General features: G+C 38.0%; 1 protein-coding gene across 1 annotated transcript in view; it reads left to right on the plus strand.

The window, feature by feature from the left end:
- The window catches only part of Mtrex (Mtr4 exosome RNA helicase), a 70,021-nt gene that overhangs the window by 14,434 nt on the left and 30,633 nt on the right, over positions 1-24,954 (plus strand). Inside the window, exons 7-16 of the mRNA XM_059276737.1 lie at positions 1,231-1,321; positions 3,610-3,734; positions 4,668-4,766; positions 5,623-5,725; positions 7,724-7,855; positions 8,528-8,607; positions 10,187-10,297; positions 12,436-12,537; positions 14,384-14,509; positions 18,526-18,676. Coding sequence (XP_059132720.1) covers positions 1,231-1,321; positions 3,610-3,734; positions 4,668-4,766; positions 5,623-5,725; positions 7,724-7,855; positions 8,528-8,607; positions 10,187-10,297; positions 12,436-12,537; positions 14,384-14,509; positions 18,526-18,676 — 1,120 coding nt within the window. The remainder of the gene's footprint in view (positions 1-1,230; positions 1,322-3,609; positions 3,735-4,667; positions 4,767-5,622; positions 5,726-7,723; positions 7,856-8,527; positions 8,608-10,186; positions 10,298-12,435; positions 12,538-14,383; positions 14,510-18,525; positions 18,677-24,954) is intronic.

Consider the following 24,954-nt stretch of genomic DNA (forward strand, 5'->3'; position numbering starts at 1 on the left):
ATGTAATAATTATTTGTGAATAGAATTGTTTGAAAAGGGCATAATAATTGTAAAGTGCCCTAGCAGCATTAAACATATCTCTAAATTAATATTTATTACTTCTGATAAAACATAGACACCTTTAAAAGTATTTTTAATACTTATTACTTACTATGACTTGAAATATTTAGTTGATTTCTTTATATTATATAGAGTTTCAAGCATTTGAATACATTGTTTCATACACATAGTGACTCTTTGTTTCATGTTTTGTTTTGTTATGACTACAGAGGTGATTTATGTTGTGCCTCATCTAACCTTTCCTTTGGAGTTTAGTCAATATATATCAATCCAACACTGGATAGTTTATACTGGATAGTTTTTACTTTTGTGCCTGGGTAATTATTACAATAAGCAGGTAAATAATCTACTTAAAAATATATACTCACTATTATACTTAAGTTTTTCTAATCACTGTTAGGTTTTGAGTATAGCATGATTTGGGCATGAATATCTCCTGTAGTTGGTACTTAAAAAATTGTGTGTATATATATTTCTGTGCATGGTGTGTGTGTGGGCACATGTGCCATAGTGTATGTGTGAAGGAAGGTCAAGAGAAGAACGTCGGGGAGTCAGTTCTCTACCTTCACCTTTATGTGTTGATTTTGGGGGACTGAACTTAGATTCCACTGAACCATCTCACCAGCTCCCTTATTAGGACTTTGATACATACTTTCATAGTATTTCATTTTCATTTACAGTAGTATAAATTAGCTTCTAGTTTGGAGAGTATGTAAAAGGGGTAGCTCACTTTTCTTTTCGGAGTTCAGTATAAGTTTTTATCCATTCTAAAAGCTTTCACCTGAAGATTTTCTTTAACTCTTGCAACTAAAGACAATGATTATTACAGTGTATCCACATTGTGAGGCAGAAACATAAACACTTTAGGGATTCATTGTCTTGGACAAAAGTTAAGTACCTCTTATGTCCTAAAGTGTGGCTCCTGAGAAGATGTTGTAGAGAGGAAGTTGGCTTCATATTCCAAATAAACAAAAGAGTAGGTATGATAATAATAGTATCTTTGTGGATACCTGATTATATGTATTGACTAGTCAAAGATATTTAGCTTTATAATATTTAATATTTCCACATAACAAAGTTATCAAAAATTTCTTGTTGGTAACAAACAGTATTTGTCTAATTATTGGATGTTATGTTAAAGTTCTACTAAATCTGTCTTCCCTCTTTTAGATTTTGAGAAGTATGCTGTATAGAGGTTCTGAAGTAATGCGAGAAGTTGCTTGGGTCATATTTGATGAAATTCATTACATGAGAGATTCAGGTATACTTTGCAGTGTTGAGATATCTGCTATGCATTTCCCTCAAAATGCCATTAATAATTTTGAATAAGAATTGTTGGGCTTAGTTTCAGTTTTCGTGTGCCTAGAATTCTGGTATACTACTACATATTCAGATTGTGGACAACATGGTAAAATATTCCCAGTAGGACTTAATTAAAGTTTAGTTCCTTAAGTAGTAATGTTCATCAGGTAAAATTATACACATTCAAGTAAAGCAAATGGAATTAAAAAGTAGTTTGCTTTTATAGAGTTCTCACTAAGCCAGACATGGTGCATGCCTATAATACCAGCGCTTGGGAGGCTGAGACAGGAGGATGGGGGAGGCAGAGGTAGGAAGAAATGAGATCAGTGAGTCTAGGCTACATAGCAAGACCTTGCTTTCCTCCCTCACATAAGAAGCTCAGTAACTATTTTTTTATTTTTTGGTTTTTTGAGACAGTTTCTCTGTGTAGCTCTGTCCTGGAACTCTCTTTGTAGACCAGGCTGGCCTCAAACTCACAAAGATCCACCTGCCTCTGCCACCCAAGTTCTGGGATTAAAAGCATGCACCACCACCGCCCAATTCTCAGTAATTATTTAATGTGAAAGAATTTATAGAGCTTCTGGTTTACAAAGATAATATTGGTAATTTTTAAGTTAATTTAGTTTTCTAAACCTGTGACTCCATATTTGTAAAAAGAAGGTAGGTATGAAATAAATAAGTAAAACAAAACTGCTATAAATATATTTTTCCTCAGGCTGTTACCCTACTGCAGTTAAAAAAATAAATGTAGTTGCAGTTTGGGGTATACCAGAAAATCTGACATTTAAAAGCTAATGTTTAATATGTACACACCTAAAGTAAGATTTTTTATTTTAAAGAACTGAATTAGTCTATATCCGCGGTTCTCAACCTTCCTAATGCTGAGACCCTTTAACATTGTTCCTCGTGTTGTGGTGACCCCCCCAACCAAAAATTATTTCATTGCTACTTCGTAACTAATTTTGCTACTGTTAGAAATCGTAATTTAAATATCTGATATGTATCTCCCTGGTGTCGAGACCCACAGGTTTGAACTGCTTGTGCATATATATATATATATATATATATATATATATATATATTTTTTTTTTTTTTTTCATGATAATATAATGTAAGAAAACATCAACACTTACCTTTGCCAAATTCATACAGATACTTTCAAACACAATTTCTATTTGCTTTAAAAATGATGGGTCTGAGCCAGCTAGTGCTCTTGTCACTAATACTGGCAACCTGAGTTCAATCCCAGGACCTGTGTCTTTTTTCTTTGTTTTTTCAAGGCAGGGTTTCTCTGTGTTCCAGGACACTGGCTGGCTTGGAACTTGCTTTGTAGACCAGGCTGGCCTGGAACTCACGGAGATCCACTGCCTCTTCTTCCAATGTGCTGGGATTAAAGGCGTGCATCACCATGCCCAGCTGAGACAACTGACTCTTAAAAAGTTCTCTTCTAACATCCAAACAAGTGCCTTGGCATGCACACACCCACACACAAACTAAAAACATTTAGTATTCCAAAGAATCATGTGATAAGCAAATTTAACTGTGATTAAAAGAAGTTAAATATAATATGTGTAAATGATAAAAGAAGTTGGTTATTAAAATTAATATTCAGATGCAAACAGGAAAACAAAAATTACATGGAACAAAGAGCTATTACTTTTTGGAACTATGTATTCAAAACTTTGAAATTGTATAAAAAGCCCAACTAAGTGTTTTCAAGTCATTAATATGTATTAAAATACTTTTTAAAGTATCTTATTATAAAACAAGTAATGAATGTTAATTTAGAGATAGATTTATGTTACTAGGACATTTTAACAGCGCTATACCCATTTCAGATCTACTATTCATCAGATCCTTTTTTTTTTCCAGAGATGATGAGGGTAATTTGGGTAACATGGCATATGGTATAGTAATAGCATATCTTTCAAATGTGTTGTTGTAATGTCCTAGGCGTCATTAACCAATAGCAGAAATACTATTAGCTGCCTTGGTACTGGGGATCTTGTTTGTTATGGGAAGGATACAGTCTGAAACTGCTTTTTCAGAGTTTATTCTGCATGAAGTTACTGCATGTTGTATCTACTCTATCGATTCATGAACTGAAGTAGGTTTCAGGTATGGTCTGTGGCCAAAAATATGCTTGTTTGAAGTGGTTTGCATGTTCAGTTAGTAAGCCTAAGAGAAAATAATTTTAGATACTATCACTTAGCTAACACAATTCCAAACTACATTTGTGTTTCTCAGAGCGTGGTGTAGTATGGGAAGAAACTATTATTTTGCTGCCAGATAATGTCCATTATGTCTTTCTTTCGGCTACTATTCCAAATGCTCGACAGTTTGCTGAATGGATTTGCCACCTACATAAACAGGTACTTTCCTACACTTTTTATGTCTTCATTATTTTAAAAAGTTACTGATTGGGCTTACCATACCCTTCTTATACATTTTCCTGATGCTCTTAAGGAGAAAGAAGACAGTTTAGTGTGAATCTACTTCTTAAGTCAAGCAGCTTATCAAAATGAGTAGGCTCACTAGAAATTGTTGTTTCTGAGTTCCACCTCCAGTCTAGTATAGCTAAGGCTCTAAGAGTTGGTCTTTGGAGCCTAATTTCCCAAGCTAATCCTGATGACAGTACGTTTGCTCTGACAGTGAGCTACAAGAACACAGTAAAGAGTTTTTCTGAGGTCTTAGACCAGAAAATCCTGCTTATCTCTTGCATGTTTGATTTGGTAGTTGATATGTAAATGTGTTCACACTCAGTATTCACTGTTTCTAGTTCAACTTTAATGTTTGTATAAGACTTTGCAACAAATACTTGTTTCTGGGTGTTGATGAGTGTATTGATTTTATTTTGCTGAACACTGTTACTCTCATGAACTTATGTTTATATCCAGTCACATTCCTCTTCTCTGTTGCTTCTGTAAGATGGAAGCCCAGTGAATTTCCTGATAGATAGAGCTAGATCAATCTGCTGCTTTAAAAAGCCTTTGTGCTACAAGAGTTTTGTTTGGTTTTTATACATCAGTATTGTATTGTATCACAGTATTAGGCCTTGTTGTTTGTAATTACAATACTTCAGATGAGCCAATGGGTAGTGGAAGTCCAGATCATATGTTTGGTCTTGATTAGGGAACCGGTAAATTAAGAAGGTGGTAATATGAATTAGGGGGCCTATTTTTCCCCCTATTTTTCACTTGCCTAGCTTTTAAAATTATTTGAAAGTGTTAAATTTTTTTGAGTAAATCAAATATACATTTTTGCCTTGAAGAACTAAAATTCTCTTTAATTTTTTCTTTTTGTAGCCCTGTCATGTAATTTATACGGATTACCGACCTACTCCATTGCAACATTACATATTTCCAGCAGGGGGAGATGGCCTTCACCTTGTGGTCGATGAAAATGTAAGGGAATAACGCATATGTCTATATAATGTCATCTTTTATATGTTGCTTTCCCTTTATTTTGAGTTGGAGAAAAATATTAACCACTCCCTCCACATAGACACACTTTTTTTTGGTCTCATACTTCACTCTTCAAAAATGATTATTTAAAAATATTTTTATTTCTGATACTGTTTGATGCTGTGGTGGTACTCACCTGCAAGCTTGACCCTTTGGGAATCTCAGATAGGAAGGTTACTTGTTCCCAGGATTTTGAGGTCAGCTTAGTGAGATGCTGGTTTAAAAACAAATTGTACTCGAGACTTTTTTCTAATGCACGAATTTACTTACCTTTCTTCCATTCTCCGTATTTGAAATGCCTAGAGAATCAAGGGCTCTGGAAATGCCAGATATTTGTGTCTTCCCATATTTCATCTCTCCTTTATCACATTTTGTTGTCACAGGTCACTTTTTTTTTTTTTTTTTCCTTTTTTGGTTTTTCAAGACAGGGTTTCTCTATGTAGCTTTGCGCCTTTCCTGGCTCTCGCGCTGTAGACCAGGCTGGCCTCGAACTCACAAAGATCCACCTGCCTCTGCCTCCCGAGTGCTGGGATTAAAGGCGTGCGCCACCATCGCCCGGCTACATGTCACTTATTTTAAGTGACGTTGGTTATAATTATTGTTGCATTAAACTTTCGCTCTTTGGAGAAACTTTGTGTTTAAGAAATGTTTGCTATGGTTAAATATTTGTGAGCCACCATGCGGGTTCTACCCAGGCCCTCTGCAAGGGCACAGATACTGTCAACCACTGAATCATCATCTCTGTAGCCTGTGTTATATATTTGAAAGTTACATGGAAAAAAAACTATGATTCTAGGGTGACTTCAGAGAAGATAATTTTAATACCGCGATGCAAGTGCTTCGAGACGCAGGTGATTTGGCCAAAGGAGACCAGAAGGGACGGAAAGGAGGAACAAAAGGTAATTTGGAACTCAGTTGTTAGCCAAGCGTTGTACTTGCAAATTGAATAGCTACATTACTCTAGTTTGTCTTTCATCTGACGTTTTTTGATGACAATTTGGATGAATAAAGGGCGATCTGTTTTTCTTACATGGCATTAATTTAAATATATATAGTGTACAGTTTACCCACATAGAGTGGTTAATTAGTGGGTTTGGGTATATTCACATAACACCATTGCCAGAGTCAGCTTTAAATTTTCATACAATTTTCATAACATGAAATTAATTATTTGAAAATGTGCATCTTCATAATTTCTAGTATATTCATAGAACTGTACAGCTGTCCTACTATCTGATTTTAAGAGGATTAGCTCCTCTCTCCCAGAACCATGTGCGTCCGCACTCATTCTTCATCTTCTTTTCTCAGTATACCACAGACTGAAGTCATCACTAGTCTTTTTTTTCTGTCTCCATAGATTTGCCTTTTCTGGATGTCTCATGAAAATAGAATCATGTAGTCTTTTGTAGCTGACTCCTTTGAATGATATAAGATTCACATAATTATATTATGTGTCTATATGACCAAATAATAAATATTCTGTCATGAGAATATACATTATTTGAGTGGATATGGAGTTGTTTCTATTATTTTGTTGATTATGAATAATATGCTATAACATTTTGGCTTATGTTACAAGTTTTTGTGGGAATTATGCGTTTTCTTTTTTCCTGGGTAGGTATCTAGAATTTAGGAATTATATGGGAAGTTTAACCTTTTGATTACTGCCAATTTATTTCCCAAAGTAGCCACACTATTTGCCATTTTTCATGCTATTCCTCTGAGGAGTGTATCTGAGTATCATTTTCTTGTGCGTCTAGGATACTTATGTGTCTATTTGATTATAATCTTCCTAGTAAAAGTGAAGTGGTATTCTAGTGCACTCTTCATATCTCCTGTGGTCGCTGAGGTTGAACTTCTTACTGGGTACTTTTGGCACCTCACAGGATGTGATAAAATAGCTGTTGTAATCCTTTGTCTATTTAAAAGGTTTTTGTTATTTGTTTCGTTTTGGTTTTGATTTGTGTGGGGTTTTTTTTTTTGTTGTTGTTTTTTTTGTTTTTTCTTTTGGTTTTTCAAGACAGGGTCTCTCTGTGTAGTCCTGGCTGTCCTGGAACTCTCACTCTGTAGACCAGGCTGGCCTCAAATTAAATCTGCCTGCCTCTGCCTCCCAAGTGCTGGGATTAAAGGCTATGTGCCACAACGTTCATTTAAAAAAAAAAAAAAAAACCCTTTGGTTTTTAAATTTATCTTATTCATGTGTATATCTGTGTGTGCCTTTGGAGGCCAGAAAAGGGCGTCGGGTCCCTTGGAGCTGGACTTAGAGGTGTTCATGAGCCACTTGTCATGAGTGCTGGAATTCCAACTCTGGTCCTCATGATTGAGACTCTTAGCTGCTGAGCCATTTCTTCAGCACCCCCATTGTCTGACTTTGGATTGGATTGTCTCTGTTGAATTATAAAAGTTCGTATATTCTGGGTAGACCTATATCAAATAACTTGAGTTTGTTTGTTTTTCCATATTATGGTAGACTTGGATTGGTTGTTCACTTACTGCTCTTATCTGTTAAAGCACAGAGTTTTTCATGTTGGGGAAATCTAGTTTCACCTTTTTGTCATAATTGCTTCATAGCCAAGAATTCTCTGTCTAATCGAGATTGTGAAGATCTTTTCTTTGTTCTTTTTTTGGTTTTTCGAGACAGGGTTTCTCTGCATAGCACTGACTGTCCTGAACTCATTATGTAGAGCAGGCTGGCCTTATACTCACAGAGATCTACCTACCTCTGCCTCCTGAGTGCTGGGGTAAAAGGTGTGCATCACCATGCTTGGCTGATCATGAAGATCTTTCTTATTTTTTATTGTAGGTTTTTTTTTTTAATTATTATTATTTTATAGTTACATTTAAGTCTATTGTCAATTTTGAGTTAATTTGGAGTGTGGTTTATTTACCCTTTGCAGGTCCATCAAATGTGTTCAAGATTGTGAAGATGATTATGGAAAGAAATTTTCAACCTGTAATTATCTTCAGTTTTAGTAAGAAAGATTGTGAAGCATATGCTCTTCAAATGACTAAATTAGATTTCAACACAGGTATTACATAATTTCCACATGGTTTTAATGTTGCATCTAAATTAGTTTAAGACAAATTTCTGGTCATACGTCTGCTGTATAATACTAGCTTATGCAATTTGCTTATAATCATAATAGTATGTACTCAGAACCTTTGTAAAGCTTTATAAAGTTTTCTCAGATTCTTCCCCCTCTGTCTCTCCTTGGGCCTATCACATGCTGGGCAAGCACTGTACCACTGCAGCTGAATCCTTGGCCTTCTAGTTCATTGGAAGCTAGAACTACGTAGCTCTATATTAAAGCCAGAGCACATTACTGAGAACCATTACAGTCATACCTTCTTGTACTTCATTATTATAAACCCAGTTATTCTGCATCTGTCTCTGATTCATTAAGAGTAGGTCTCTTGGTTAGAATAACTTATCGAAAGCACTGTCCTTCATTCTTACAGCAGTCTAGACCCACTCTTTTCCTCAAGCATGCTGAATTTCTCAAATAAGACATTTAACAAATGTGTGTGTGTGTATACATAAATATGTGTGTGTGTGTGTATATATATATATATATATATATATTCATATTCACTGTAAATGTACCTTACTTAAAGTTATACAGCTGGATAGTAGCATATCCTAGCTAAGACTGCCAGCCCAGGGGTTATTCATTTATGTGCCCTTCAATTTTCTCTCATAGATGAAGAAAAGAAGATGGTTGAAGAAGTATTCAATAATGCAATTGACTGCTTGTCTGATGAAGATAAAAAGCTCCCTCAGGTGAGTTAGTACCAATAAGTATGGATTTTAGCAGATATTAACGCATCGTCATTAATTTATTACACAGTTGGTCTATGCTCTCAAATACCTTCATATATGTTTCAAATTGCTGAAAAAATGCCAAGCAAGATTTTCTGTATGAAAGAATTTTTCTCTTAAGAGAATACATAGCATAATCTAGAAATTATATTCCTGTATAGCAAGAATTTATTGTTGATTTTGTTTTGTTTTGTTTTGTTTTGTTTTTTTTGTTTTTCCGGAGCTGAGGACCAAACCCAGGGCCTTGTGCTTGCTAGGCAAGCGCTCTACCACTGAGCTAAATCCCCAACCCCTATTGTTGATTTTTAAGTCATTAAATTTCTCAGTTCATAAGAATTTATAAGAATACTGAACAAAAGAGTATACCTAATGAAAATTATGTATTCTTTAAGAAATAAACATCAGCTGGGTGGTGGTATACACCTTTAATCCCAGCACTCAGGAGGCAAAGGCAAGTGGATCTCTGTGAGTTCAAGGCCCAGCCTGGTCTACAAAGCGAGTTCCACGACAGCTAGGTCTGTTACACAAAGAAACCCTGTCTGAAAAAAGAAAAAAAAGAAAGAAAAGATATGAACATATACTTTGCTTTAATCTAATTCATACTTTTCCTTTGACTGTTGGGATTGACTGGGCATCTCAAATATGCTGATACTTAGGTGCCACTCCCAGGGATTTTGACTTAATCAGTCTAGTTTGAATCCCAGTTGGTAGAATCTTTAAAAAAAAAACTTCCCATATGATTTTACTGTGCATCCAAAGTACAAAACTACTCTGTTAACTAGATAGTGCAGGAAAGTTAGAGTGAGGCAACTTGAAGGTGATGTTGGTTTGTAAAGGATTTAGGTTAGCCTACAATTACGAGGGTATGTTTCTTGGCATTTAAAATGGTGTTTTAACTTAGAAAAATTTAAAATCCTTTCCCTCCAGGTGGATGGAGGTATTGAATGGCTGCTCCTTGCGTGGCTTGTTGTATTTTATCCTAAAACAGTTAAAATGTGGGGTTTGGCAGCCTTGTGAGGATGTGCTCTTCAGTTAGTCTTTTGATTTTAAAGGAAATACGTTTGATAGTTTAATGTTTCATGGTTAGAGTTTGAACTGCCAAGATCTTCTGTGTTTATTAGTTTGGCTTTTTAAGAGATAAGGGTTTGCTGCATTCAGTGACATTCCTGCCTCAGCCTCTGGAATAGCTGGGACTGTAAAGTGTGACCCTCCATGTCAATTTACAGACAGACTCTGCTGACACAGCTTAGACTTGTGTGGGAGATGAAGTTGCGGTTTACAACTTACTATGTTTACAGCTTTGAGGAGCAGAATCCTTGTATGTCTTTATCATGGCTCTCATGGTAAAGCTAGGCCACAGTTGTATTTCAAGTTGAATATGTGAGAATATGGGTTTGGTTTTTTTGCTTTTCTTCTGGGAAATCGTAAAGTTTCCTTAAATCTTAAATACCAATGTTTTCTTCTTTAGTTACCCATTTTCCCAAGTTTAACGTTTTAAATTCCCTTTACCTTATAACGTTACATTATTCTAAAATTACAGGTTGAACACGTACTTCCTCTTTTGAAACGGGGGATTGGTATTCATCATGGTGGTTTACTTCCTATTTTGAAGGAAACTATAGAAATTCTCTTTTCTGAAGGATTGATAAAGGTATTGTTTAATTTTTTATGTCTCAAAATTGTAGTGTATGAACAATGTAAGTTGACCAAACTAGTGACCATTGTTTATCCGCAGGTTTGTTGTTGATACTTGATTTTACAGCACTCCACCACCCAGTCCCTATTGGCAGATTTTTGGGATCTTGTCCTGTCTTGTCTTTTTCCTCTTGTCTTTTTTCTGACACAGTGTCTTACTCTGTAGCCCAGGTTGTCCTCCAACAGCAATCCTGCTTTGCCTATTGTATGCTGGGGTTATGGGTATGAACCATCCTATCTTGCTAGCTTTGTTTTGTCTGCTTTCTAAAAAATTTGTTTGTATAGAACGCCTTAGGGAAGTGCAGTGCTTTAGGTGATGAACTTGACTTTACATATGGTGCCCTACCAGTGCTATAAACTTGGGAGTGTAGGTAGAAAAAGTTACTTAGTATCTTAGGTAGTGACACCACCTGGCTGCAATACAGTTGTGCAGAATGTGCTATTTGTTAGACTTGAGGTTGACTGTGACACTTGAGGTTGACTCCATCATTGATTGATTAAAGGGGTAGTTAGATACAATTTATTTGTTATACTCAGGAAAGGGATGTTTTAGGATAGTCGATTGAACTCAGTGGGAGTCTAGTTTGATCTTTTTTTAAAAACTTGACTGATGGGGCTAGGTGATGGTGGCACACACCTTTAATCTCAGCACTCAGGAGGCAGAGACAGGCTGATCTCTGTGAGTTCGAGGCCAGCCTAGTCTACAAAGTGAGTTTCAGGACAGCCAGGGCTACACAAAGAAACCCTGTCTCTAAAAAACAAACAATCAAAAAGTCTTACTGCCTATACCCAGAAATGGGATATTAGAAATGAGAAACAACTTTAGTGTATAACCACTTCTGTGTGTTTTACCTGAGAGTCCTCAGCCTTATGAAGAATATTTAAAAGAAATACTTAAGTATTTTAATGAAGTGTTAGTACTGTAGTAAGTCCTTGTTGATGTTCTTCTATAGATTATAAATTTTGCTAAGCTTAACGATTAGTGGATCACTTTTCAAGAGTATTAGTGATAATTACAGGCTGTTGAATTCAAGTAAAATAGTTTTAAATAAAATAGAAGGAGAAAGTTCATCCTGCTCCCTATTTCCCAGAAATGTTCACTAGCATACATTCAAACATACGACTTTTTTGCAAACGAAAGGTTATTATATCACCAATGTTGTTTTGGCATATGTATGGTTCATTTTTTTAATGACTAGTGTTCCTTTGAGTTGATGAAGTATTATCTTTCCTGCTGATGAATATTTAATTGACTTTATTATTGGTGAAATTATTAAGGCCACTCCACGTAGTTAAAAGATTTATTTAATGGCGTAACTTACAAATTAAGGGATAGGTAGGTCGCAGGGTCTGGGGAAGGTGTATCGCAGTCCAGCGGTGTTCTCTGGAGCTCTGCTTGGCCCACCTCCACCGTCCAGGGTCCCGGAACAGAGTGAGAGGGCAGCCCATCCAGATCTTGGGTCTCCAGGCCCCTCCCTTGGCCCCGCCTTATAGGCGTGACAGTTGCCGAAGTCTCAATGGGGGTTGGAACTTCCAGAACAAAGCTGGAATGGCTACCCATTACACTTTATTGACTTATGCCTAAATCAACTGTTTTTGTTCATAAAGGCTTAGAGTTCAGTAGTCGTGAGTCTGTACTGCCCTGGAGACTTAATTGTGAAGTGATCTTCAGAACTAGGGTATGACCAGCGAGAAAGCCAGGAGAGTTGACTGTGCTTAGAAAGATGCTCGACTGCCCCATCTTTGTCCACTGGTCCAGTTGTGTCCTCTCCATTTGACTGCACTGGGCTGTAAGGAAGACTCATTCCCTGGAATTAATAAGTTTGACAAGTGTAAAGGAAATTAAGTGTTATGTAATAGATAGGTCTATTTTATTATGTAATATTGCAATATCGATTATTCAGTAGTTATGGCTATTATGTAATGTTATGTGATATCTATTTAATAGGTCTAGCATTCATCTTGTCACTTATTTTTGGCTTCATTAAAGAACTAAATTTAAAAATTAATACTAGCTTTATTTAATCTTGAAAATTATGAAAGTTTTTACCTTAAAATCCATTAACTAATTATATAAATTCCTTCTTTATTTAGGCCTTATTTGCCACAGAGACTTTTGCTATGGGAATTAATATGCCAGCCAGAACTGTTTTATTTACAAATGCCCGTAAATTTGATGGGAAGGATTTTAGATGGGTAAGTAATTAATTGTATTTAAAAATAATAACGAATCTTTATTTTATCTCACATGACTTTGGCTCATATCGTTGAGATTTTTATTTCCAAATGTATAAGAGCTTGAAATGTAAGTGGAGTTTCCCTAATCTGAAAATCTAAACTACTTCAAAACCTAAAACTTGAACACTGATATAATGTCTCCAAAAAGTATTGGAATTTGAGACATATCAGATTTCAGAGTTTCAGATAAGAGATGCTCTGTTGGGTCTGTGGAGACATCTTAAGATCTGAAGTACTTCTGCTCCCAAGCACGGTAAGAAACAAGTTCCATCAGCATTGAACCTTAGGTCCTTTTAATTTGTACCCAGCCCCTCAGTCAGATTCCTTTAGACTGGCTGTAGGGATAGGGTGCCAGTGACTCTGGAGTTGTGTGAAGCACTCCCACTACAGTGGCTGTCTTCCACCCACTACTTCCCCTTCGTCTTCTAGAGTAGAGGATCAAAACAGTTTATACATGTCTCCTTCCCACGAAGGAAGGAAAGTGAGAGTGTGGCTGAAACAGTGAATTGGGCTAAAATGTAAAATGAATCTCACGGCAAGTATCCCATTCAGCAAGTGGTTACCAAGCCTAAGATAGAGAGGTAGAGTGCTAATAGATAGCACTGGGGTCTGAGAGTAAAACCATAACTGGAGCTGTGTAGGGTGGCCACATCTGTAGGCCCAGCACTTGGCATGTAAGTAAGACAGCTTTGAAACTATCCTAGTCTGGACTAGTGAGTTCTAGGCCATGCAGGGATACATAGGGAGACCCTACCTCAAACAAAAAAAAAAATAATTCCAACTTGATGTCTGTCTGTTCTAAGAGGTACGTATAGGAAAGGTACATCGTAAGAACAGAAGACGGCCGGCTGGAGAGATGGTTCAGTGGTTAAGAGCACTGCCTGCTCTTCTGAAGGACCCAGGTGCAGTTCTCAGCACCCACATGGTGGCTAACAGCTGTTTCTGACTCCAGTTCCAGATAATCTGACATCATCTTCTGACTTCTGTGGGCACTGTATTGTATACAGATGGTGCACAGACGTGCATGCGGGAAAAGTGCCCATACAAGTAAATAAAATGTAAATTAACCTTTTTTTTTTTTTCATTTAAAAAAACAGAAGTCAGTGGAGAAGTCTTACAGGAGAAGATAGTCCTTAAAATAAGCACCAGTGGTGGGGTATTTGTCAGGCGGGCAACGAAGCATCGTTGGGTGTGAGAAAGAAGTGATGGAAGTAAGATGCATAGTTTGAGGGTTCCGTCTGTTCCAGGGGTTCACTGTCTGCCATTGGAAAAACTTAGATAGCTCTTGACCTAAATTTTTCTCTTGAAATTAGTCATTTATTTTTCAGCTTAGAGTAGTAGTTTCTCATAATAATTACCAAAGTCCTGAAAAGTAATGATGAGAGAACTTTAAGGGTAAAGCATTATTTTTTTTCCCATTAGCTAATTACCTTTATTTTTAAAACTTCTTTAAATGTCAGTAGTAACTGCAAAATACATTAGCAATCCTTCCAAGAATTAACAATATCATTAAGCCAGTATATGTAACACAATAAGACAGACAGACACACACACACACACACACACACACACACACACACGCACGCACGCACGCGCGCACACACACACACACACACACACACACACACACACACACACGGTAGCGTTGTCTCATACTTCCAAACTTGAACCCCAAACCAGATTGAATTCTCCACTGTCATTTCCAAATACTGTCATCCATACTTACAAATTTATGAAATCTTTGGAGGAATATATTTTTTTTAACCAGATTTTCTCCTAAACTTGAAAATGTTCTCATATTCAGATTTCCTCTGGTGAGTACATCCAGATGTCTGGCCGTGCTGGAAGGAGGGGAATGGATGACCGAGGGATTGTAATTCTTATGGTAGATGAAAAGATGAGCCCAACAGTTGGGAAACAACTACTCAAGGTAAGACTCTGTTCTTTTCTCCAGGGTTCTAGGCTAGACTCTGTCTAGATGAGTTGATACTCTGCAACTCTCCGGGCTTAGGAAGGTAGAAGAGCTTTACCGTTCATATTGTTCCATCTGATAGGCAGAGCAGTTAGCAGCTCATGCAGTGGAAATAATGGGTGTGAAGGTGGCCAGAAAGGGCGGATTTAGGAAGCTCTGTACCTGCCTCCTCTGTTGGGCAAGTGCTCTAACCATGAGAACAGGAGGTAGGGTACCTGATACCAGTACTTCAGGTTGTCTGCTTCTTTACCTTTGTGAGGGTAAAAAGCCCAAAACATTAACTCAGTACTTTGCCTTTGGCTCAGCCTCTTTAATTACAAATATCCTAATCGTAAACCTAAGTTTTTCAACTGTATTGCAAAATAGCCTTTCCTTGTACCTTAATTTTCTTCTTCGTCTTTTTTTATAACCATTCATCTTATGTGTGGGAGGGCAGTGTGCCATAGCTCTCTTGGGGAGGTCAGAGGATAGCCTGCAGGAGGCAGTTTCTTCACCGTGTGGATTCTAGGGATTGAAATTAGTCTTCAGGCGTGGCGGCAAACACCTTTACCAGCTGAGCCATCTAGCTGGCATTCATTGTGAGTTTTGGTTAGTCTGGGATTTTCGTTTGTTTTGTTTTAGACAAGGTCTCATGAAGTCTAGGTCACCCTCAGATTTGCTATGTAGCTCTTAAGCTGGCTTTAAACTCTTCCTGATCCTCTTGTCTAAGTACTAGATTACAGGTGTGTGCACCACAGCTGGGCTTTAAAGATCTCCTTAAGGAAGTTGGCTCTGGTTGCTTTCCTTCTTCACTTAGTTAGATGTTATGAAAGCCCTTAGGAAATAGAAAATGTAACATCAATTAAAAACACAGTATTAACTGCCAGCTCATTAGCTTCTTTTGGGGGGAATTAAAGATGTGCACCACCACCGCCCAGAGCTCATTAGCTTCTTTAACTTAAGCTTTAGCATGTTTTGATTGATTTGTGTCTGTGTCTATGAAATATGCTGTTTACCTTTTAACACTTAGGAACTATTTGAAGAATTTGAAATAGGGTATACTATAGCAAAAATAGATAAAAGTGTATATATATTCTGCATTTTCATGTGAGTGATGTCAAAGTTCATCTATTTGTATTTATAGTCGTATGCAGAGCAAACAACAATATGGTAGATGGTAGCAGCCCTTTTTAAAAGTGGTTTTTATTCTTTGATTAATTTATACATTATAAAATGTGTCTTGATCATATCTGCATCCAACTGGTAGTTCTTTTTCTGAAATAAGGTCTCATGGTGTTGAATTGTAGTCCTCCTAACTTAGCTTTCTGGGTGCTGGGACTGTAGACATTTATCACTCTGTGATCATTTGGTATCTAGTTTCCAGTGTCGATGATCAATACTCACGAGACTATTTTCTTCAAAGGTGTGCGTGTGCGTGTCCTTGTGTGTATGCTTGCATGCTTGTGTGTGCACTATCTCTTTGCAAGTACCTGAGGCCAGAAGAGGCTGGATCTCCTGGAAAGGGAGTTCTTGGTGGGTAAGAGCCATCCAGTGTGGGTGCTGGGAACTGAGCTTCCTCTTCACTACTGAGCCGTCTCTCCAGTCCTGGAGGACTATTTATAAACAGCCAGGAAAATTATGCAAGACTGAAGCTTCAAACTATACCAGACGGATACATTTAAAATAACTTGTTTCTCTGTCATTTTTCATCTATTTCATGAGGAGAAAATACAACATTTGGTGTGAAGTGTGTGATTGATTTCAGTATCTGAATGTAGGAAATTTACTTCTCATATCTTATTGCTGAACAAAGTCATGAATCAAAATGGAATTATATTTAGGAATATTTAGTTGGCAGCATCACAAAAGAAATTGAACCCAGGATATTTAGGATGGTAGCTATAGTAACCCAAACATGGTTTGATGAACTGTTTAATAAGAATGATAGCAGTGATGAGCAAAAATATTAATCTAAAGTACACTGAAAACAGCATCTACAGTAGTTGATTTAAAAGAAGGAATAAAGCAGAAGAAATAACTTCTAAATTAGAATTTAGCTTGCTGTCCTTGCTATGTGATCTGGCAAGTCAGTCAGAATAAATGGTATCACCATATTTTTTATCCAAGTTAGAAAAGAAGTGGTTATATTTATCAATGTGCTAGGGAAGTTATAAGGGCCTTGGGTTCATTGGATGTGGAATGCATTTTAGGTGTCAAGGCACTGAGAATTTAGATGAGCTAGAATAAACATTTGCTGTTTATTTAAGTCTGAATTTATAGAAAATATAGAGGAAAAAAACCCTGAAAATTAAAGGCAGGATCTATTTGTAGAATTTCAAAGTAGCTGAAATTGTCTTAAATTACATTCTTTTCCATAAATCTAGGTTCCTATTAACTCTACCTGTTTGAGATTTTCTTTTTAAAGTAAATAGATAGAATCAGAGTTTTAGAAACCTCATGACTGATACCCTAGTGCAGGTATCTCTCTCTCTCTCTCTCTCTTTTTTTTTTTTTTTTTTTTTTTTGTTTGTTTGTTTTTTTGAGACAGGGTTTCTCTGTGTAGCTTTGCGCCTGTCCTGGATCTCACTCTGTAGACCAGGCTGGCCTCGAACTCACAGAGATCCACCTGCCTCTGCCTCCCGAGTGCTGGGATTAAAGGCGTGCACCACCACCGCCCGGCTCTCTCTCTCTTTTTAATTTAGGCACACTTCATCCAGAACTTGAGTAAAACTACTACTCTTCACAAATTTGTCTCCATACATTTAAAATTCTGAAGTCCCAGTAGTTAAGTACTCTAACAGCATTTCTTGAGTTTATCACACCACTGAGAGCTGTGTGGCAGAAATAGTAGCAGTTGTGTTTCAGGATGCATTTTCTAAGGATTTCATCTTTTTAAAAGCTTGCAACTATTTTATAAGAGTTTAAGAGAAAAATGCTCACTCTTCATGTTACATGAAGAGAAGAGAGATGGGGAAAGAGTCATGCCTTTAAAGTTAGGCATGGACTAGAAATAGAGAGCACTTACTAAGAAAAGAAAAAGCACTCCAAGCATGGAACTGGGTTAATGAGCTGAGGAAAGAATCCAAAAATAATAATAATAATAATGTTTCTTTCGTATGGCTATACGGCTGCTTTCGCACTTGCAAAGTACTTTATAAAAAAAAGATACTTCTCAAGAGCCACTGTTACAAACTGTGAGCTTAGATGTTGAGGCAATATTTTGGATAAAAACCTTTGGTGCAAGCTAACAGTTTTCTACAGTAAAAATGTACAACAAAATAGTGCCTAGATACCCTGTCTCTTCTAGGTAACAGCCACATTTGGAGGTGTAAAAGAATTACCAAAATATAGAGAAAGACCTATAACGTGGGAAATATGTCAGCAGCTCTTATGTCACAGATTTCCAGTATACTGTTTTTCTCCAGATACTACTCTGAAATAAGTACATTTTGTCACTACATGCCCGGTTATGCTGCAGCCACTAATCTCAACCTTAGTAACCTAAGGTGCATGTCTCTGACCTGCTCCATGTTCGTCACAGGTTGTTAGAACAGACTCCACTTAGCATCCTTAAAGAGCCAGCCAGATGGAGCATCAGCATGGACCATCAGTGTACCAGAAGGAGAATATAGCTTTTCCTACCAGCAGTTAAACACATGGTCAGAAAGTGACACGTCATTTTCCGCCACATTCATTGATCCTCCTTGCTGGGAAACCAAAAAGACGATCCTGCTTTGTGCTTGGAAGGAGAGAGCTAAGCATATTTTGCATATAGTTTTTGAACCACTATATCCCCTACTGATTTTAGTCACCCTTGACTTTTAAAGAGATTAAACATTTTATCACTTTGCTTCGGTGCACCAAAAAAAAAAAAAAAAAAAAAAGAGCTTATATATTTCTGTATTTGTTAGTGTAGGATAAATTATTAAGCATATTACAAGTCTTGTGTAAATTTATTTTGGAAATGTGCAAAATTGTCCTGCTTTTTCTTGAAGGGCTCTGCTGACCCTCTGAATAGTGCTTTCCATCTGACGTATAACATGGTTTTGAACTTACTACGAGTAGAAGAAATTAATCCCGAGTACATGCTGGAAAAGTCCTTCTATCAGTTCCAGCATTACAGAGCAATCCCAGGAGTGGTGGAGAGTAAGTATGAAATTTCCTCATTTAACTGGACCTGACTGCCTTACTGGTTATTTTGATCACTTTTCTTCCTAGCACAGCAGATCTTGGCCATTAAGATAAAGAATGTAGAATTGTATTCTGGGTTTATAGACTGGAATATTCAAAATAAACGTAGGCAATTCTGACAAGATACTTTTTTCTAGTTAGATCAACCACAGTGTAATTTATGATTTTAATATATATTTCATTCAAAATTCATGTCTTTGAATAATGTAACAGAAAGCTCAATATACAATTTGCTATCTAAAATGAATATATTAGTCTTGACAGCACACAAGAAGAATGCTCTAACAGGCTGGGGAGATGGCTCAGTCAGTAGAGTGCCTGCTATACACGCATGGGGACTTGAATTTGGATCCTAGCATCCATGGCTTTTGTTAGTTTGTTTTTTAATGACATGTGGTGGCACATGACTGTAACCCTAGTACTAGACGGAATAAGAGGAAGGTGGATTCCTAATGTTCACTGGCCGGCCATTCTAGCTAGTTGGGAAACTCCATTCATTAAGAATCCATGTCTTAAAAAATAAAGTAGAGAGCAATAGAGGAAAATACATCAGCCTCTGGCTTTGAAACACATGCACACATTTGCATGTGCACCCCTACACACACACACACACACACACACACACACACACACACACACACACGGTATGCAGATACCAAAGAATGCTATAACCTTGTGAATGATTAAGAAACTACAGTACTTTAACTTGGGTTTGAGTTGAGCAGTTTCAAATATCTAATTCTTAATGTACACAGACAGCTGTACAACCATACCCGCTGCTTTGTAGTTTTTCTATTCTGTTTTCTTTTTTTTTTTCTTTTTTTTGAGCTGAGGATCAAACCCAGGGCCTTGCGCTTGCTAGGCAAGCGCTCTACCACTGAGCTAAATCCCCACCCCTTATCCTGTTTTCTTAATGTGCACTCTTGTACTAATTGTGGCACTTAACATTGGTATTGCTCATTAAATACCCTATACATAACTGTTAAGTACTAATAAAGTCACATTATAGAGTTCTCTCTATCACTGATGTAGAGGATTACACATACTGATTTTTAAGATAACCCAGATTAAATGAAGTATATGTGCCAGCCTTAGAGAGGTAATTTACTTAAAACATGAAAACAACTTCATTCTCCCTTCTTACAGACAGGCATATGCATGCACACACACACACACCAATACTCACCAACACTGCAACGACAACCTATTTCTTCTATCCTTAAATATTTCTGGCTTTAGTTTAACAAAGATTCTCCAGCGTATACATCGAAGCTGGAAGGAGCTTTGGCATCATCTTATCAATACACAGATGTAGGAGTGCAGAGAATCAGTATTGTAAGGTTGCATGTTTGATTGGTGGTGACATTGGGATTCTCACTACAACCAGCACTGTTTTTGTGAAAGCGAGGCTTGTTCCTTTGTGATGAGTTGACAAAATTGCTATCACCATTTAATTGAAAACATGACAAAAGCTGACTGACGAAAAGTGAGCTAAAGTTACCGTGTGTGTGTGTGTGTGTGTGTGTGTGTGTGTGTGTGTGTGCGCGCGTGCGTGCGTGCGTGCCTGCCTGCCTGCCTGCCTGCCTGCCTGTGTGTGTCTGTCACTGTGTATGTGTCTGTCCAGCCATGACACACAGTTGAGGGTCAGAGGACAACTTGATTTCCTCCTCCTACTGTGTGGGTCTTGAGGATTGAACTCAGGTCATCAGACTTGGGAAGGGAGCACCTTTACCTGTAGAGCCCTCTGGCTGCTTTTTAAGTCTCACTTTTACTTAAATTTTCATCAGCAAAGTGGAAATTTTTGAAACATCTTAAAAAATTAGTAAGAAGTTTATAATTTCAGGAGATACTACATTTCAGTAATTTCTCTCACTGCACAGTGCCCCTTATTTGTGTTTGATAAACTGTAGTGTTAGCAGATAGGAAAGTATGTTTCTAGTTTCAGAGAGTATACTTTTAAAGAAACTGAATTTCTTGTCGGTGAGAACTATATAATAATGTTTTTAAAATCAAGGTTAAATTTATGTTGGAGTTGGTTTTGAATAAAGGAGTTAGAAAACAAGGAAATTGATTACTTTTGCCTCATATTCTAGAAATTTCACATTTTCTTTGAAACGGGCTAAGAGGTTCCAGTAGTTTAAAGGACTTGCCTTGGTAGGTACCGCTGGGCCGTGTACGAGTAGGATGTCTGTTCTTCCCCACGTCATCCACCGTGAGACTGCTGCAGAGTCCGAGTGCCGACAGAGGCAGAGGCTAGTTTGGGGTGCCTGCCTTCTGATTCTCTTCCACCCTTTCTCACCTTCCCCTCTCTTGTTGACTTCTTTCTTCTTTATTTTTGACAAGCTACCCTTTAGACTTCATATTTTACAGCTCCAAAGGTGATGTTGCAGGTACCGTAGAAAATAAAGGGAAAACTAAACCCTATAATGGCAGCCAGCTGGGTTCAGATTGTTTATTAATTAAAAACAAAAAGTCCATGTGGTAAATGAGTGTGTGCAGCTGTACGCTCACCCATCCACGTTATATGGAGGCAGGGACTGACAGGAGAATTTCCCCTTATCATTCTTTTTTTAATTCATTTATTATGTATACAGTGTTCTGTCTGCATGTATCCCTGCAGGCCAGAAGAGGGCACCAGATCTCATTACAGATGGCTGTGAGCCACCATGTGGTTGCTGGGAATTGAACTCAGGACCTCTGGAGGAGCAGCCAGTGCTCTTAACCGGCAGTGCTCTTAACCGGCAGTGCTCTTAACCTCTGAGCCATCTCTCCAGCCCCCCCTCCCCTTATCATTCTTTACCTTGTCTTTTGAGACAGTAGCTCACTGAGCCTGTAGCTCACAGATTCAGCTAGACTGACCAGCCAGCAAACTCCCTTCCTCTCTAAAGGAAGCATTTGGATACAAACTAAGGGTTTATAGCTTTGTTTTACGTGCTGTTTTGTAAAATACTGGGGCTCTTCATAGTGGTAACCATACCAATAGTGACACCAGCTTCTTGGGCCATGTGACTGGGGTGTAAGATTCGATACCCTCTCACCCCGTCTACGTTTTCACTTTCCACTCTTAATGTTGTTGATAAAAATAGTAAGTGAACTAGTCTAGAAAGAAACAGTCCATGTGCTGACTACACACTGGTTTGAGTGGTATGGTGACTTCATCTTCTTTATCCACCTTGGGCTACCCGTTGTCGTTGATGTGCATGCTGTATATGAGTACACCCATTAGTCACTCGGTAGTTTAGCTTGTCAGATTGGATGTCACAGTGTTTGTAGTCAAGGAACCCTTATTTTACTAATAATGACTCCAAGGTGCAGCTGTAGTGATGCTGGATATTTGGATATGCCAGAAAGAATCGATAAAGTCCTTCTGTGTAAGGATCATCTTACAAGATCGTGGAAAGAAGTATGAAGCCATGTAGTTGGGCAGTCCTATGATACCAACAGACTGGACTCTGGGTAGGACCATTGCAAGCTTGAGACCGGTTTGGGCATCTTACAAAGAAGCAATTAAAAAAAAAAAAAACTTTATATATATGAAAGTCTGGGGTTGGGAAGATGGCTCAGTTAAAGTACTGTGGTGTAAGAGTGAGGACTTGAGTTCAGATCCCGAGCACCCATGTAAAAAGCTAGGCATAGTGAAGCGTGCTGGTAATTCCTGTGCTAAAAGGTGGTGACAGGACAATTCTTGGGGGTTCACTGGTCAGTAAAAATGATGGGGAGGTGGTTGAGAAAGGCATTCCAATGTCAGCCTCTGGCCTCCACATATACCCACATGGGCAAGCCTTCCTATTCACCCACATACACATGTACGTACAACCCCCCCCCCAAAAACACACACACACACACACACACACACACACACACACACGGCCACAATTACAGCTTAGTGGTAGAGTGCTTTCCTAGCAAGCACACTGCCTTATGTTTAATCCTTAATACCACAGGAAATATAAATAAATATAGCACAACATATTGAAAGGTGGAGACCATATTCATATAACAAGGGATTTTGTACTTTATGATGTACAAAGTACATCCAGGATGCATGTACTGTACATCTTGGAACTTGTCACCCACTGAATAAAAGAGGAACTGCCGTGTTGTCCTTATTGAATTAATTTGTTTCAGTAGGGACCACATAGGCAACTTTGCCTTAGTAGTTTCTGTATTTCCTAATTCTTATGTGTATATTGTTATCATCTCCCCCCCCACACACACACCTTTTGTTTTGATTTTAAGACAGGGTCTTACTGTGTAGTCCAGGCTTCCCTCAAACTCCATCTCCTGTGAGTATTGAGCTTACAGGCATGAACCACTATCCCTGGCTACATCATCACTTTTGAAAGCTACAAATACAAAAAGATACAGAGGTTGTTGTGTTTAATTTTTTAGTCAGCCTCAGACTGTAGCCTAGGTTGGACTGGAACAGCCTGGGCTTTCCCAAACTCACAGCGATGGTTGGCTTTGGTTTTCCAAGTGCTTGGCTTGAGTCACCACACCTAACTCTGAACTTGTGACAGTCTGAAGTTGTGACAGCTGCTACAAGAGTGCTATTTACAGAGTCGCTGCAGCTGCTTGAAGTTACTCTAATTTCTCACTCAGTAGTTCAGTGATTAGAGATAGAAGGGACACATCCAGGCAGATGCTCCCCTTAAAACTGTCCACTGAGTCCTACGTGTTACTTTGTAACTCTAGGTATGACAGAGGGATTATCATTTCACTGTATTTTCATTTTTATACTTACTCAGCCTAGGGCCTTGTGCATGCTAGACAAGAACTCTATCACTGCTCTCATAAAACTTTTTGATGACTTCAGTTTGTCCACTATTCTTCTGTAGACCTATTTTAAATTTGTAGGTTGAGGTAAATGTGTGGGTTCATGTATGTGTAAGGGTGCACTTGTCTATATGTGTGGATATATAGAGGCCAGAAGTTGACAGTGAGTATCTCCCTCTGTATTCTGTACCTTTCTTTTGTGTGTGTGTGTGTGTGTGTGTGTGTGTGTGTGTGTGTGTGTGTGTGGTTGTATATGTACGCAGATGTGGAGGCCAGAGGTGAGCATCAGGTATCCTCCTCTTAGCATTCTTTGCTTTATTCCCTTGAGACAGGTTCTTATATGCCGGTGGCCATCATGCCCAAGTGATCTTTCTGTTTCTCTCTCATATCACTGGGTTACAGGCATGAGTGGCCATACCTAGTGTTTTATGTGAATGCTAGAGCCAAACTCAGGTCATCTTACTTGTGGAACAAACATTCTTGTTCATTTAACTATCCCCTTAGCCTTCCACATTTTTTCTTCTTTTCTCCCATGACTTTATTTAATTATTTTGGGAGTGTGGTACACATGTCCTGGCATACACATGGAGGTCAGAGGACAACTTGTAGGAGTTAGTTCTCACCTCCACCATGGGGGTCCACCAGGCAGGGAATTGAAATTGGGTGCATGGAGATTAGTGGTACATACCTTTATCTGCTGAGACATCTTTCTGACCCTGCCTTATTTTTCAGATAGGATTTGTCTATTTAGGCTAGCCTGGCTAACTAGCAAACCTCTAGGATCCGTCTGTCTCTATGCTGTAACACTGGGGCTACAGAGGTGCCTGCCATGGGTACCAGGGATTTAAATGAGGTCCTCACCCTTGTACAGCAAAGAGCCACTGAGCCATCTCTCCATCCCCTTCTATAAACCAGCAGGTTTCTGCCAATTTATTCTATCATGTGTGCTGTTACTGATAGCATTCTAGTCTTTTGTGAACTAAATTTAGTTTCTGTTAGTGGAACAAGTTCATTTAAAAGTAACTAGGAACACAAAAGAGCAGCCGTCTTAGGGCTGAAGATAATAAAATTACTAATAGTACAGTTGCAGCACCCTTCCAGTTACTTCTTTACACTGTGACTAGGAACGTTCTATATGTGGTTTGAGTTAGTCTCTAGGAAAGCTTTGTAAGTTACGTAGACAGTCTTATCCTCCTCTTTCTTCAGTTGTTAAAAGTTGAAGCATACACGTTAAATAGAAGTTTGATATAAATCCAAAGAAGAGTCCACAATAAATTCCAATATCTATTGTGTATGAGCTTTGAACAGAATAACTGTGGAATGAAGTTGAGACCTTACCTCACATTATGAACAAAAATGAACTCAAATGTTTTAAGTGCTGAAACTAGAAAACTCAAAACAGCATAGACACAAATCTCTTTAGATTTGAATTTGCCGATGATTTCTTAGATTTGATA

Source organism: Peromyscus eremicus, chromosome 11 (genome assembly GCF_949786415.1).
Source record: "Peromyscus eremicus chromosome 11, PerEre_H2_v1, whole genome shotgun sequence".
Classification (NCBI taxonomy): Eukaryota; Metazoa; Chordata; class Mammalia; order Rodentia; family Cricetidae; genus Peromyscus; species Peromyscus eremicus.